Source organism: Urtica dioica, chromosome 12 (assembly GCF_054948205.1).
Source record: "Urtica dioica subsp. dioica isolate 48M chromosome 12, U.dioica_male_clone48M_v1_H2, whole genome shotgun sequence".
Taxonomy (NCBI): Eukaryota; Viridiplantae; Streptophyta; class Magnoliopsida; order Rosales; family Urticaceae; genus Urtica; species Urtica dioica.
The window spans coordinates 3,736,796-3,753,092 of NC_142767.1; the positions used below are offsets into that span (position 1 = coordinate 3,736,796).

General features: G+C 36.5%; 3 protein-coding genes across 8 annotated transcripts; 2 read left to right on the forward strand and 1 right to left on the reverse strand.

Annotated features, from left to right (window-relative positions):
* Window positions 1-1,164: 1,164 nt before the first annotated feature.
* LOC149378674 (uncharacterized) lies at window positions 1,165-6,221 on the forward strand. The gene is made up of 7 exons (XM_089603579.1): window positions 1,165-1,546; window positions 1,968-2,167; window positions 2,554-3,153; window positions 3,618-3,768; window positions 3,977-4,153; window positions 5,118-5,278; window positions 5,752-6,221. Exons 1-7 carry the CDS (start codon window positions 1,198-1,200, stop codon window positions 5,845-5,847), a joined length of 1,734 nt encoding a protein of 577 aa, XP_089459705.1. The 5' UTR covers window positions 1,165-1,197; the 3' UTR covers window positions 5,848-6,221.
* A 4,423-nt stretch (window positions 6,222-10,644) lies between these two features.
* LIP2 (lipoyltransferase 2) lies at window positions 10,645-14,407 on the reverse strand. Of its 6 annotated transcripts, none has more exons than XM_089603349.1 (4): window positions 14,192-14,407; window positions 11,993-12,431; window positions 11,789-11,894; window positions 10,645-11,627 (listed from the first exon to the last, which is right to left on the reverse strand). In XM_089603349.1, exon 4 carries the CDS (start codon window positions 11,622-11,624, stop codon window positions 10,935-10,937), a length of 690 nt encoding a protein of 229 aa, XP_089459475.1. In that variant the 5' UTR covers window positions 11,625-11,627; window positions 11,789-11,894; window positions 11,993-12,431; window positions 14,192-14,407; the 3' UTR covers window positions 10,645-10,934. The 6 variants fall into 6 exon arrangements, with proteins under 6 accessions (XP_089459475.1, XP_089459476.1, XP_089459474.1 ...); XM_089603350.1 differs by having other exon boundaries at window positions 11,772-11,894; XM_089603348.1 differs by lacking the exon at window positions 11,789-11,894.
* Window positions 14,408-14,483: 76 nt separating this feature from the next.
* CYSB (cystatin B) lies at window positions 14,484-16,257 on the forward strand. The gene is made up of 4 exons (XM_089603346.1): window positions 14,484-14,845; window positions 15,194-15,455; window positions 15,633-15,778; window positions 15,890-16,257. The coding sequence occupies exons 1-4, from the start codon at window positions 14,675-14,677 to the stop codon at window positions 16,028-16,030; spliced, it is 720 nt and encodes a 239-aa protein (XP_089459472.1). The 5' UTR covers window positions 14,484-14,674; the 3' UTR covers window positions 16,031-16,257.
* Window positions 16,258-16,297: the final 40 nt, after the last annotated feature.

Sequence of the window (16,297 nt, forward strand, 5' to 3'; positions counted from 1 at the left end):
GATTTAATGAAATACTTATCTTTAAATACATGACAAATGACTCATGGTGCAGCTCCTCGATGGCCCTTTGTTTGAACGACACGTGAACAAGAGTGTCTACTCTCGTAATACGTAATCTTCCACATATCAGACCACTGCACGACACCCCTCGGCTTCCATGTGCATTTCTCATATTTGCATAGAACACACCATCTCTTTTTCGAAGAAGATTTCACTTGAAATTCGAAATTATGTTTCAGAGCGTACAAGTGGATATCTTTCTTCAATTCCTCCTTGCTCTCAAACTGCTACCCAATATATATTTCTTCTGAGCTACCTGTTACTTTCAATGGTTAGTTAAAAATCTAATAACTTGTACTTCCTCATCAGGTGAATAGGATAATTAAGAAAATGATGATGAAGATAATGAGGATGTTTATAGATTGTAAAAAATAAATTATAAATTTTGGTGATTTTAAAAAAATTATTTGATAAAAGCATATAAAGATAATTAGAATTAAAAGTTAGTGTAAGAGAAAAAAAAAATTAAGAGAGATAAACTACAAACCAAAAACTAAATCTACATATAAAAGCTTCAAATCGTAGTTTTGAGTTTTTTAGTTAAAATATTCAAAAAAACACTTTTTAGTTTTTAGAAAAAACAATTTTATCAAACACTTAAATATAATTTAACTTTTAGAAAAAGTTAAAATCAAGCTTAATAAGCTAAGTCAAATACAATCATTTCTCTCCTTGTACGTGAAGAGGGAAGAGGGAGGGAGAGAAGAGTTATAAATTACATCAACGTGATGAAAGTGTTTTTGGCAAGTCTAAAAATAAAAATAACCTCACACCAAGAAAAGTTAGCAAAAATACAAATAATATTTTCAGTGATGAATCACCACCGCTTCGCAAGTCGAGTGCACCACCGCCGTCGTGAACCCACCTGTAATCGCCTTTCAGCCTTGTAAAATTACCATAGCTTCCGTAAATGGTATGAAGGTTTTTTTTACAAGTTCAAAAACCGAAATGAGAAATTCCGTTGTGCGGAATAATTGAGATACACGTGGCAGATGCACAACGCGATCCAAATTCCACACACAAAAAAACAAAGTCGGACAAATAGTCCACACCAAATAACTAAATAAATTACAATAAAAAAATAAAAATAAAATAAATAATTAAATAGATACTCGTATTCTATGTAGGAAATAGTCTATGCTTTGTCAGGATCAAATTCCCAACTTCCATGAACCAAAAATGGAAGATTCTTTCCCACCGTCGTCCTCTCTCGGAACTCTGACCTCTCTTTTTCGATGCGCTCTCTTCCCGCCGATATCCGACGCCTGCCATTTCTCCGACCACACTCGCCAGGTTCTTCTCAGAGACTTGGCCACCAGAGAATTCAACGCCTTCCTCTGGGTTTCTTTGATAGCCGTCACTGCTTTCCTCTTCGCCAAGCTCATCAAGCTCCTCAGGCTATGGAGAGAAGCCGGTCGGATCGGAGGACCTCCCTGTAACTTTTTCTATGGACACTGCGACCTTCTCTCCCGGGAAAGTCTCACCGGTAGTTGTTGAACAATTAGCAGTAAATGGAAGCAGTATGAAGTGTTTTTAGAAATTAATTAGAATTTTTCATGATTATTGTACGATTTTCCGTTTGGTTGATGAAAATAGCCGTAGTGAACGAAAAGTAAAAGGCGGAAAAATTTGCATCTTCTGCGTTGATCAGATGTTTTCATTACCTATCTGAGGGATTACAGAGGAAATCGGAAGCAGCTGAAAGCAGTACATAGTTTCATTTATTTAGTGCGTCATCTTTCTGTGATTATATCTTCTGTTTGGACTCCCAGAGATTATCAATAGATGGAAGAATTAAGTGTTTTTCCGTTATCACACGAAATTGTTTATAAAGTAATATGCTAGTTAGGTTATAATTACATTCCCTATTTTTGCTGATGAATGTTTTTATTTTCTCGGCATTGTAGAGGTCTTCTCGAATTCGCACAAGACGTATGGATCGGTGGTGAAGCTGTGGTTAGGTGCGACTCAGCTTCTAGTGTCCATCAAAGATCCAAAAATCATCAAATATCTGCTATCTAAGGCCACGGATAAAATGCCATCAACCGGGAAGGCATTCGATTTGGCTTTTGGAAGATCTAGTCTTTTTGTTTCTTCTTTCAGTGAGGTACTTCATTTTCTTTTCTTATTTTATCGTTACGCCCCTAGTTTTATTTTTTTCTTTTTCACTGTGGCGCTTGTAAGGTTGTGATGGTGTGTTCGCGCATAAATTGTTTGCCTAAGAAATAAAACCTCTTCAAAATGGAAACACAAAAATGATGTTCAGTGTCTATTATGCACCTTTGAGATTAATGAATGGTATTTCAAAGTCACTTAGACAATATAGCTTCCACCCTGTTACCTGTAGAGTATTTTACCTTTTAATTTCTCTAGTTTGATACCATCATAGAAGAAAAATTATTTATGTATCATACTTTAAGTTGAGGATTCAACGGATATAAATTATTAGCATTCCATTGAAAAACAACCCATTTTCCTTCATTTCACGTGCAGGAGCAAAAGCAAGGAGAAGCATTAAGAACAGAGTTAAGCGAAAGACTGCTTGAGAGAGCAAATGTGATCCCTGTTAAATTTCTTGTTGCCATGGAGAGAATTGATAAGTTCATGACTAAAGGCAGTGTTACCTGTAAAAGGGTTTCTCAACACTTGGCTTTTACCGTATTGGGCACCACACTCTTTGGAGATGCATTTTTGACGTGGCCTAGGGCAAATGTGTATGAGAAGCTTCTTATCGGGATCGCAAACGAGGCATGCTTTTGGGCTTCTTACAATATTACTCCGTTTTGGAAGCGAGGATTTAGGAGGTACCAACGTATGTGCACCGAGCTCAAGTGCTTAACGCAGGACATTATTCAACAAAGCAGAAAAGGTGACAATCCGCTTCTCTGTGTTGATCGGAACCTGTCTTCTGAATCAGAAACTGCAGAGAAGCCTTTTGTAGACGGTGCATCGTTGAAGGGGCATATCGGTGCGATGGAAGATAAATTTTTTGGTGATATTATGGACATGATGTTTCATGGATGCCTAACTATGTCTGGCTTGATTCATAATATCCTGGTGAGGCTTGTCCAAGACCCTAAATTACAAGACAAGGTAACTCTCTTCAACTTTCCGCTCTCAACAATGTAGATTCCATGTGAAGGGGTGTTAGAGCTTTTACGTTTTTCTTTTACCTGCTTAATATAGATATAAGTGGAATGATAATAATCGACATTGTATTCCGGATGCCAATTTTATGGTTTTTCCATGTATGGTTGAATGGCTGTACTTTGTGCTAAAGTACATACTTAGTCAATGGGAGTATCTCTATATAAATAACTCAAAAATCTATTCATGCTGAAAAACTAAATTCTCTACGATATCAGTCTTGGTAGTTCCAAAAACAAAAAACAAAAAATACTATACACCAAACTTGGAAGTATAGGAGGTTCTAAATGAAATTGACTTTTGTTTATATGTTTCTTTAAGTAACCGAATTGAATTTTGGGATTGAATCCGAATTCGTGCTATATTCTAGTACTTATCTTTATGTAATTGCTATTGTTATCTGAACACAGATGTATACTGAAATATCCAAGGCACAGAAAGATTCAACGATGCCAGTTGATCAAAGTTTATACAAGATGCCGTTATTATTAGCAACTGTGTATGACGCTTCCCGTCTTCTTCCAGCTGGACCTTTGCTTCAGAGATGTTCCCTGGACTCTGGTAATTTTACTTATATTACTCGCCTCAGTTTCATACTATAATAGATGCATAAAATGTGAGCGAAGCTATTTTCGCGTGTGAACTTTAGCATGCCAGACATGCCGACTAATATTGTTGTCTGCATTCTTCTTTCTACATATTTTTATTTTATTTTTTAGGACATGACTTTTCACTATTTTATGTTTACTTTTTCAATTTTTTCCTGAAGAATTGAATCTTGAAAACGGGGAGACGGTACCAGGTGGAACTGCGGTTGTTATGTCTGTACAGTTGGTGCATGAGGATTATTCTATCTGGGGAAGCGATACTTGTAAATTTATTCCATATCGCTTTCTGTTACACAGTTCAAAGACACCGGATTCGGTGCTCAAAACCCCACTCTCAGGTTCGTATGTAACATTTTATTTTGGGCGGTGTAGTTTAATAAGTCAACAAAAATATTCTTATTATTCTTATTTTGGAAATAGTCAATGTCCGTAAACTTTTAAACTTTTAGAAAAATAACCAAGACGTCTATGTGACTTATAACTAATAAATAAAAAATTTATTACTTTAGCTTTTTAAATTCGTCACTTTCTTTCTCATGGTTTTGAATTCGTCACGGCTCTCTTCTACTTTCTTTCATAGATTTTTTTTCATAAAAACTTCAAAAATCCATATTTATCTCATATGAACTCGAAATTGAGTGATTTCAAATCTTGCGGATTCATGGCGTCGAGATCTTCAAAAATAGATCTATTGTGTTTGATGAAAAATCATATTTAATGTGTCATGTTTAGGTGTGTTTGTAATGACTTTTCCAAAAATATTCAATAAATTTCATTTATTATAAGATAATTTCCGAAAATTTTCAGTTATTTTATCTAAAGTATTAACGTGATTTTTCTACATCTATGGCATTAAAAATTATTTTTCATCCAACACAATGAGTCTATTTTTGAAGAACTCGGCGCCACAAATCCATAGAATTTGGAATCACTCAATTTCGAGTTCATATGAGATAGATATGGAATTTTGGAGTTTGGATGAAAATGTTTGAAAAAAAAATAGGAGAGAAAGTGACGAATTCAAAATCAAAAGAGAGAAAGCGAAGAATCTAAAGAAAAAAACGCTAAATTGATGTAAGGACACTTGGAATTTTAGCTCATTACCCCAACTGGCACCTCATACATTTGGCTATTTTCCCATAACTTTTTAAATGTTTGCTAAATTCCAAATGTTAAGATTAAGATGAGTTAGTTACAAATTTCTTTTATTTTCCCATTGAACAAATCAGAAGCTCAATATATAGCATCTTAAATATAAGTAGCATACAAAAATCTTCTTGAAGTTGACTTATTGGGATGCAGGCGAAGGGGAAGACCCCGAAGCGAACACGTTCGTTGTTAATGCAGCAGAAACTGACGCAGCGTTTCTTACTTTTGGATCCGGTTTACGTGCCTGTGTTGGCCAGAAGTTTGTAATTAAAGCCATAGCAGCACAGTTTGCAGAATTGCTCAGAAGCTATGAGGTTTTTACCAAAAACCATTTTTATTGCACTTTCAATATCTATATATATATATATATATATATATATATATATATATATATATATATTTTTTTTTTTTTTTGAAGAATCACTTTCAATATATTATGGGTAAAAAGACATAAGAGATAAATATTCGTTCAGTTCCTAGTGTACTACAACATTCTCAAGTTTTTTAGTAGAATTAATTTGCTGACTAAAAAGGAAAAAAGAAAAGAAAAAGGAGAGCATAATTAAACACCCCTAACTCGCTTTAATTGGCAAAGACAGATTTACCATGGTATTTTTATTTCCAGTTTTAAATCCTTCTAAGTTATCCGTTTCTCGAACAGGCTTGGCTAGTATCTTGGTTTGTAAAAACACGTTCATGTACGCAACACAAAAGTTGATAAAAGACAGACCACACTTGTAATTGTATAATAACAAAGCTCTTAACTAACCATGTATTAAACTTGCAGATCAAGCTCGTTGCAATTAATGACGAAAATCCGAAGATGAATAACTACAAGTTTGAGCCGATCTCAGAAATTGTTTTTCTGAAAAGGGACAACTGAAGGAACAGAATAGTAAAATGTTCCTCCTTGTTATTAGATGTCAGCAACATAACATTTTCCGATTTGTCACATGCATGTTATAAAGCTATGTTTTGCTTTTGCCAGGCTGAGGAATTCACACGAGTATGGAATGATTACTTGTGTTTTTTTCCTCATCTTTTTTTTATATAGCTCAGGTTCTTTATCGCTGTTGTATTTCATAGGAGCTATATTTCTGCAGCAGAGAGCCATTTGTTCAATAATCCCTCTTTACCTGAAAGGAATAACATTGATTGTTATATACTTGCCTGTACTATTTGGTACTCATCTGAACTTATGAGCGTAATATATGTACGTTTGTTTGCAGACAATGTAGAACATGTCTGTCGGTATAACTTGTGCTGTTGGGAATTTAATGTTATGAAACGTCTGCCAAAAGGAATCCAACCTGTAGTTACTTGATTGTCTTGTCATATTTTGTTATGCTAAAGAAATGAACATGTTATTTGCTATGTAGACTAAATGCACACACGAATCTATCTCTCGAGGTTACTCTTTTACACTCTAACCGGCTGCCACGATTACATCTTTCACACAAACCAATTTATGATCGGTTTTCTTTCGACTTGAGGTAAATGATTTTCAAATGTTACAATGTGTTTTTGAGTTTTAATTCGTAAAAATCAGACCAAAATATATGTCAAATAAATTAGACATAGGGAGTTCTTAAATCATACACATTCGTACATCAAAATGGATAAATGGTGATTAAAATATCCAATAAGCTTTCGATATGGATAAAGGGTGATTAAAATATCCAATAAGCTTTCGATGTATGATGTGATATCTAGTTCTATTTATAATCTTAATCACCAACACTATACCCTCACTAGTTAACCGGCGGGTCAGAAATCTCTCCTTAAATTTGAATCGCCAAGAGAAAGAACACTTACATGAAGATTTTACATTTAAGCATTTAATATAACCAAATAGTTGATTCGCATAAGAGGATAGGATAGAATATGGGAATATATACATATATTATATCTATATCTATATAATATAATAAGTGAGAATATTAAGTGCCCATTCATTTTTCTTATAACTTCGTAATCCGATAAGACTATGACACATCGTTTTTTTCAATTGATTTTTTTTTTCCATTTTCCATTTTAATTAACTTTCTCGATCGTTTCCTTACCGGCTTTAGTGTGGAGATTCGAATCGATACTGGAATTTGTCCAAAACCTGGTTTCCGACGGTATTTCAATCTTGATATAATCTTTGGCAGATAATAAAATACGCCGAAAACATTTGTTTGCTCAATTTTGTTTCTATTATCGGTACAATTTTTATAAGTGGATTCATTGTATCATCGATGCGACTTGCTCTTCCTTTTTCTTTATTGTTTCTTTCTCTTTTCACCCTTTGTCCACACAGCCATTTGATTGTTCTATGACTAATGATATTTAAAAACTTACTTTTTGTTGATGTCTAAAAATAGATTCAACAATTGTCTCGACGATTGTATAACCTGTAACAAATTGAATACAAAGACCGGACTTTTCTTATACTAGACGAATCTCAATACAAGAAGTTCTTCAATAAGAATATAGTTTTTTGTATATAGAATACAGTGTGTCCGTCCTTCGTCCTCCTCTCCTCCTTTTATATCTTCTACCTGAAGGTAGGTTGATCAGACCCACGTTCGATGTCAGTTATTTTGTAACCGTGCAAAATAACTTCCATTCAGTTATTTTGCGGTTTCTTTTGTGCTTACGTGGCCAAGTAAGCGTTATCTTGACGTCTATTATTGTGCCGAGAAGCTTTTATTAGACTTAATCGGCATTGAAGCTTAACTTATGCTTCATTGTGTTTCTCATGCTAAAATACCTTTGGTCGGTATTTTATTTAGTCTGTTAGGTGTTATTAATATTCCGATTATAACACTGCCCCCCAGTTTCTTAGCGTTCTTAAATGATTGAGAAACTTTATTTATTCGGAATTTTGTGATTTGGGAGCGAACGCGAAAACTGTCAATATTTCAAAATTGTTTAAATCTCAAAACATTTTAAATCTGTCGGCATTCTCCTTCTTCAGAATCAATCGGCCTTTTCGGGAGCATTCAGCATTTTATCATTCGATTAGTAATTTTATACATGTGTAGAAATAAACTTAAAATACCGATCGCCTTAGAGAAAATTCCGAATGTCATGAAAAAATTAATGCGTCTTCTCGAATTCTGTAGGACAGGCCATGTCAACTGATTCCGCTGCAAACTTGGCCTCTTCGACATTAATATATTTTTGAGCCTTTAGGAGAAATTCGTTGTAATCTCTCGGACCTGTTTTATGTAAAGACCACCAGAATGCCGAATCAGTACGCAGCCCTGATGTAATGCTAGATAGCTTGAAATCTTCATTAATGTCGCCCACCAAGATCGCCTGTTCGGAATAACGGTTGATATAATCTTTTAAAGATTCATCTGACTGTTGCCGAATAGCAAATAATCGCTCTTTAGGTGTTCTTCCTGCCCGAGATCCGACGAATTGATCCATAAAGATCTCGCACATCTGCTTCCATGACCCGATTGAGTTTGGCATTAACTTTCGATACCACTTCTTAGCGGTTCCAGAAAGTGTTATTGAAAAAGCCTGGCACATGACTTGCGAGCTTGCGCCTGTAAGGCCATCCATGATTTGTAAGTATCTAAGTGTTCTCCTGGATCGGATCTGCCATCATAAGGCGGGATTCTCGGCATTTTAAAGCCACGATGTGGGAGGTATTCTAACACCTTTGATGTAAAAGGGGAAACAAAGTCTTCACCCCTAAATTTCTTTTTTCGTCCCAATGCAACCTCCTCTATTCGGCGTTCAAGCCTTTGGAAATTGGATTGATTAGTATTCTTTGATTCCTCATTGTCCGATTCTAATCGTGAAGTCCGGGCATTTCTCGATCTAGCCTTCTTTGGCTGTGGATCTTCGTCAGATGGCTGGAACCTATCTCCGAAGTATCGAGCGGGTAAATCGGAACTGTCGGTACTGCGCCTTTCCTTTTCGTACCTATCCCTGGTATGTTTGTTGGTCTTCTTAGACCTTTCTTCAGCATATTCGACTTCTTTCCCTGCCCTATGGTGGGGTCTGTCGTCCTCTGGGGTCACAATTTCGCTTCGAGACCCTTTTGGTTTTGAGTTGTTCTTCCAAAACCTTATGTTTCTTCTCTAGGAGAGTGAGACGCTCTTACATCTCACGAAAGATCTCATGAAGAGAAGATTGTGGAAGCATCTCTGCCATTTCATCATTCGTCAAAGGAAGCGTCCTATTGTAGTGTTAGATTTGCTCTCGTTCGTCACCCTGAGGATTGCCTTCCACATTTGACCCTGGTTGCGCTGATGAACTCGCCATTGGTTCGACAGTCCCCCCTCCTTCTAGCGCCAAATTGTTGATGTCTAAAAATAGATTCAACAATTGTCTCGACGATTGTATAACCTGTAACAAATTGAATACAAAGACCGGACTTTTCTTATACTAGACGAATCTCAATACAAGAAGTTCTTCAATAAGAATATAGTTTTTTGTATATAGAATACAGTATGTCCGTCCTTCGTCCTCCTCTCCTCCTTTTATATCTTCTACCTGAAGGTATGTTGATCAGACCCACGTTCTATGTCAGTTATTTTGTAACCGTGCAAAATAACTTCCATTCAGTTATTTTGCGGTTTCTTTTGTGCTTACGTGGCCAAGTAAGCGTTATCTTGACGTCTATTATTGTGCCGAGAAGTTTTTATTAGACTTAATCGGCATTGAAGCTTAATTTATGCTTCATTGCGTTTCTCATGCTAAAATACCTGGTCGGTATTTTATTTAGTCTGTTAGGTGTTATTAATATTCCGATTATAACACTTTTAGTAATGTTCACAATTGTATTGTTGAAATTTATCGAATGGGCTACACTCTAGGGGGTTATTAGGAAATGGTTGGACAATCATATAAAGAACCTAGGAATTCATCTTCTTCAAAAATATATATATATATATATATATATATATATATATATATATATCTATATATATATCAATAAAAAAAGCAGGAAGAATGCACAACACAATAAATATATGAAAATATAAGACCGACTACTTGCCACCAAAATCATCAGGAGTTTTTCGAAATTTTGACCAAAATTTAGGCGATCATTTTTTTGTTTTTGTTTTTATTTAGCAAACCTTTGGACTTTTAAATGAGAAATTTCATAAACCGGATTTCATAAATAGCAAAATATCAATGATATAACTAAAACTTTCAATGAATATTGACACCAATATTATCAGTCGGGTATAATCAAGTCAAAAATCAAACAAAAATGAAAATTTAACAAATCTATTACTAAATTAATGTAAAAATTGTAGAATGAAATATGTCGCGAAATTGAAGAAAAAAGATGTCTAATTACAATCTATTAGCTCCCTAATCGAACCTCAAAAGCATCCAAGTCAAACTATGCTATGCACGAATGAAACTCGGACCTCACAGTACCAAAAAATGCAGTTATTGCACCTTTTGTGGACGCTTGAGCAAAGACCGACACACTTGTAAAACTTGGAACTTATTTTCTCCTTGCAACAATTTTGAGTGTTTACGTACCAGCCGAATGAGAACAAGATCTTTGGGGAATTTTCAGAACGACAAAACCGTGTAGTATCACATGACTCATTTCAATAGAGAGTGCGCTTTGAAATAATTAATTAAGTCAGTCTATAACCTTCTTAAGTTATAAGGTGACCACAGAAGGAACCTCGTTATAAGGTCAACAGAAATCTAGTAAGACAATACAGAAACCTCTTATCAAGTTGCTTATTGCTTATAAATGAAAGTTTCTTTTAAGCATAGACACATAAATATGGCTCTAGTATCTGAATGCCTGAAATTGAAAGTAACATGGTTTTTGTTGTCAAACAAGGTTTGATCAACAAACAAATCATCATCTTTATTTAGCTCATGTGACTTTTATGAACTTGGGAATACATATAAAAGAAACATGACCAAGGTTATGTGCATAAATAAATGAATAAATTATACTGCAATAGAAATATGAATTAAGCACTGCACTTCTCATTCAAATTCAGACGTACCCTCTTTCCATGAAACCCCATCGTAGCTGAACTGCCTTGCGAAGCAAGAAACCAACTGCTCCTGAACAATCTCGTCGCTCGGAAGCGCCACGCTCGCCTCATTCCTCAACGACGTGACTCCTTTGTTCGCAATCCCACACGGCACGATATGTTTAAAATAGTCTAAATCGGGGTTGATATTGAACGCGAGCCCGTGGGAAGTGACCGAATACGAAATCTTGACCCCGATCGCGCCTACCTTTCTATCCTCGACCCAAACCCCGGTCTCGCACTTGTTTCCCGAGCGGGCTTTGACGCCATACAGAGACGCTAGCTCGATCATCGTTGACTCGAGTTTCTCGACGTAGCTCCGAGCGCCGAGTTTCAGATCGCGGAGAGATATTATGGGATAGAGAATCGCTTGGCGTGGGCCGTGGAAGGTTATGTCGCCGCCTCTTTGAGTATAGCATAGTTCAGCTCCGATGCTTTTGAGCTCCGATTCGGGGATTAGAAGATTGTGATCCGTCTTCCGTTTTCCGAGAGTATAGGTCGGGGGGTGTTGCAGTGAGAGAAGAATGTCAGGTATTTTGTTGACTTTTCGGGCGATAACCAGCTTGTCCTGAAGTTTGAGAGCGTCTAAATAGTTGAGTACCCCCATTTTCCATACCTGTAGATTTCTGGAGCTGCTCATTTTCTGCAGAGATATAATTTGCAATTCAGTCAATACATGATGAGGTCAAGTCAGGAGGGTAGAGGCATTTTATCGAACACTTGATGCCCATTAGTTAAATCGCCTAAAAAGTTTGGGATTTGGGGCAAAATGACATTGGTTACAAACCAAATCTACGTTGAAACCTTGACAAATACATCAGCTTGATATAGTAAGAGTATAGAAGAGGTTGTTGGGCAAAGCAGTAAATGACACGTATGCACTTTATCTCCATATGGTTTTGAGGCTCACCTGCACCAAAGCAGTGTGGTCCTCACTCAATAGTGCAGCAGTGATAAGGTTTGTAACGAAGGTGGTGGGTGGAGGCAGAAGAGAGAAAGAGACACTACCTGGAACTGGACGGAGAATTTCTTTAACAGAGAGTAGAGAGAGAGGATGGCGATTCGTTGAGTGACCTAAATTGATAGCGATGCGTCGGATGTTGCCGTGGGAGGAGAGTGGTATTCAGTTGACATTTTTTGTGGTCTTGACGAGCTTGTCACAAAATTTGGGCGTTTGCAATTCATTCAATCAAGAATTGGGTTTCATTAACTTGGAGAAATTACGAAGTAGTTATTTTATTTTTTATTTATTTTTTTGTGTCGTCTTGTACTTTTCGTAGAGCCTTTTATTCCTAGCACTCCAAATAGACCATGAGATACAAAGGAACAAGGAGAAGTCTTGTTTATTAAACGTCTTGCCATCCAGTAATATCGAGAACGTTGGCAGCGAGTTCGCCAGAGTGAAGATGTACACTCTACCACATCACTTAGCGTAGCTCTCACATCTCTATAGTCACAGATGAAGATATTATCAACACAGATTCACTGTTTTGGTAGTTTTGATCTGTAAGTGTATATATTTTGAGAGTAATAAAGCTGCTATTTAATATTGTAGTTCAACTTCAATCAGCAGTAGTGGCAGGTTATGTCTAAACAAGAGATGAGATGAGAATGAAAGAGTCAAAAAAGAAGAAAAAACATGACTAACGAATCTTTACCTCGCTGCTACCTATTTAACTCTCATATAATAAACCTTAAAAACTGAAGCTACATAATAATAATATTCCCAAATCCGAAATATAAAACCGGTAGCAACGTTAGAGAAAGTATACAAATAATTCCAAAAACAATCCAAAGAAATTTCCAATTCCTGCAATATTAAACTCGAAGGTAGAAATTAAAAATTCAGGCATCAAAATAAGGTTTATATGATGCCTTGAATCAGAGTGTGTTATTAATAAGGGGGATTGACACATGGCAGGAGTTAATTTGTAATAAAATATCTTTGAAAAATTAAGATGTATTTGTGAATTGAAAGTTTATTTGAAGATCAGGATAGGGAGATGATATTTGTTTATGAGATATATTTTTACCAGATGATACAACGTTGTTAATTCTAGTATTTCAGAGTGAGGAGACTGAACTGAGATGAGAAAACGCTGACATTTAAATTATACCTTTAAACAAATACAGATGTACTTACAGAATAAAACATCCAGATACACTGATTGGAAGCAAAGGGAGGATGGGGAGATACAAATGATTTAGGTAAAAAAAGACAGAAGGAAAGAGAAGATAAAAAGATACAATTGGCAAAATGTATGGAGAAAGGGAGGTTGGGGATGTTGTATGGAGAAAATTTCTCGTGGATTCCACGCCTTCGACAGTGCGTCAAAGAGTCTATCAATTATGATTCCACGCCTTCGAAAATTTCTCTGGAATTATGTGGTTATGCTTTTATTTATGGGAGAGAGTCTGTTTGGCTGATAGTATTTGAAGGAGGCAGCATTTTGGAAAGGATGGATGGTAGAGAAAGTTTAAGTTTTTGAGTTTTTTAAGTAAAGCAGTACGCTTATTTAAATCTAAAGAGAAAACTGTATGGTTGCTATCAGTAGTTATTCTTTTTGTGGGTTCATACAGGACAAAAACAAGAACAAACATAGAAAGATGCTATTTCAAGATACCTGATAAATTAAAACTAAACAATTGAAAGAATCTGTTGAGTTTCTAAGATAAACCTGGAAAGAGGATGGAAGACAAAGCAGATGAAAGCAAGGAAAAAAAACTGAAAAATTCAAATAAGAGTCGATTGATTCATGATTAATGTATAGTGTGATTATATATCTATGTAAAACAAAAGAATAAAACCATAAACACGTTTGAACTTTGTTCTGAGGAAACTGCAAATAGTATATTTTGAAAACTATACTGCTGATCAGAAAAGACGACATTCAAAAGAAGGTATTCATATGAGGAAAAGGAGCAAAAGGACAAAACGTTAGCCAAAAAGCTTCATTAAACATTCCTATGCATATATAATCAAACACTAGGTGGACCAAACAAACACAGGAACACTTACATACCCATAAAACAGTTTGTTAAGTTTTTTTCTTGTGCGCATATTATCAAACACATGGTGTACCAAACACATAATATATCTTAGGCATAAAGAAAATCAGAGGAAAAAAACATGAAAACTATAACCCAAAGCATAACATCCAAACGACAAAGAGAAGAAGAGAGAATTGACAACTAAATAAAACTTACAAAGTACTAGCGACAACGAGAGGACGTGAAGAAGATGAGCGGCCTAGTAGTCGCTTCTGATTTTCCCTAAACCTCCCATGGAAGAATAGAAACCCATTCTGCGAATAATCTGAAGAAGGAAACTACGCCGGCGAGTTGTATCAGAAGAAGCGAGAGAACAGGTTTGAGATGTACGTATAGAGAGAGAGTGGATATTATTACTATTGGTGATTCATTGAATTGTAGATGTTTAACTTTTATGAAACGGACAAAACCGATATTTTTATATCGCTTATAGACTAAGCAAAGCCGAATGCGACTAACCGAAGAGAGAGAGAGAGATCAGAGCAAAAGAGAGAGAGAGAGAGAGAGAGAGAGAGAGGGGGGGGAGAGAGACACGCGTATGACACGTGTGCGCTCGAACCCAGCAAAAATATTCATATAAATCACACTTCCAAAGAAAGTTATAGAAAAACGAAAATCAAGCAAAAGAATCGAAGCCGAATGAGATTTACGACTTTAAAGCTGATCTTCCTCACCTTCTTCGTTTTCCTTCAATCCCGATCTTCAATGGCGGCTACTCTAGGTGGGTTGCGCCCATCCGGAGGCTGCGAGAACTCGGCTGAAGTCGAAGATCTCGCTCGCTTCGCCGTCCAAGAGCACAATAAGAATCAGGTTTTTTTATTTCTCAATCTTTTTCTTCTTTTTTTCTGATTATTATGGAGAATACTAGGAATGACGAGTGATCGAATAAGTTTTTCTATAAATAAATAAAAAGTCAGATACAATTTCACAGGTTAGGTTTGATTTAGAAATGCGAGTTATCTTAGATATATCTAAATTTGGGATTTTTTTTTCAGTCACTTTAAACACTCGTTTTTTTACAAATTTTAATGGTTAAGATTCGAAATGGTAAGTTACGCTTTTTTCTTTTATATTCATACACTGAACGACCAATCACATATTTATATATACACTCACACACACCTACGTGATTTATGGATATGTGGTTGGTGTTATCAGAACAAGATGTTGGAGTTCGCGAGACTTTTGAAAGCGGAAGAGCAAACGGTTGCGGGGACAATGCATCACCTGACTCTGGAGGCCGTTGACGCCGGGAAGAAGATGATCTACGAAGCCAAGGTTTGGGTCAAGCCATGGCTTAACTTCAAGGAGCTTCAGGACTTCAAGCACACCGGCGAATCCGAAGCCAAAGCCGAAGACGAAGCCGAAGCCAAAATCACAGCTCCCTCGTTCACCTCCTCCGACCTTGGCGTCAAGAAAGGTTCTTCTCTCGCCTTCCTTTGGATCCACAACATCAAGTTTAATCAGATCATCGTAGAGACAATACAGTGTTGATAGATTATGGGTGTTGTTATTGTTGGGCTATACAATGCTGTTGTCCTCTTCTTGAGTGCTGGGATGAAAATGAAGTCTTGTTGTATATTGTCTGTCTTGACAGAAGGGCATCCTCATGGATGGAGATCGGTGCCGGCCCACGATCCGGTAGTGAAAGACGCGGCCAACCATGCTGTCACAACTCTCCAGCAGAGGTCCAACTCTCTCTTCCCTTACGAACTTCAGGAGATTGTTCACGCCAAGGCCGAGGTGAGCAACAACTTGTTATCTTTCTTTAGAATGATTGTGGTTATGCACTGTGTTTATTATTAATGTTTTGCTTTTTGTGCCCCCCCCCCCCCCCCCCCCCCAAAAAAACAGGTGATTGATGATCACGCAAAGTTTGAGATTCTGTTGAAGTTGAAGAGAGGGACGAAAGAAGAGAAGTACAAGGTTGAGGTGCACAAGAACAACCAGGGTAATTTTCTTCTCAACCAGGTTGAACAAGACAACTCCACTTGATCATCTTCCGTTCGGTCACGGAGACCTTTGTGTGTTTTTACTGTTTTAACCCACCTCTACTGTCGAGACACAAGTTGATTGCTCGTACTAGTAACATCTTCAATATATTATATGTATAAATAAGGGTATTGTACGTCTCGTTGTCCTTTATAGGCTCCCAAGGCTTATAAATATGTAACTCGCAAGTACTTTTCAGCAAGGAAAATATCATCTCCATGTGTCTTGTAGTTTTGACTATTTCCCTTTTTCTTCTTAATTTTTCTTTAT

What these genes read in the sequence shown, in the direction of transcription:
- LOC149378674 (XM_089603579.1), top strand. Translation starts at nt 1,198, where the DNA reads ATGCTTTGTCAGGATCAAATTCCCAACTTCCATGAACCAAAAATGGAA. An exon ending in CTCCCGGGAAAGTCTCACCG is followed by an intron (nt 1,547 to 1,967) that starts GTAGTTGTTGAA and finishes TCGGCATTGTAG; the next exon opens with AGGTCTTCTCGAATTCGCAC. An exon ending in GCTCAAAACCCCACTCTCAG is followed by an intron (nt 4,154 to 5,117) that starts GTTCGTATGTAA and finishes ATTGGGATGCAG; the next exon opens with GCGAAGGGGAAGACCCCGAA.
- LIP2 (XM_089603347.1), bottom strand. Translation starts at nt 11,624, where the DNA reads ATGAGCAGCTCCAGAAATCTACAGGTATGGAAAATGGGGGTACTCAAC.
- CYSB (XM_089603346.1), top strand. Translation starts at nt 14,675, where the DNA reads ATGAGATTTACGACTTTAAAGCTGATCTTCCTCACCTTCTTCGTTTTC. An exon ending in CGACCTTGGCGTCAAGAAAG is followed by an intron (nt 15,456 to 15,632) that starts GTTCTTCTCTCG and finishes CTGTCTTGACAG; the next exon opens with AAGGGCATCCTCATGGATGG. An exon ending in TTGTTCACGCCAAGGCCGAG is followed by an intron (nt 15,779 to 15,889) that starts GTGAGCAACAAC and finishes CCAAAAAAACAG; the next exon opens with GTGATTGATGATCACGCAAA.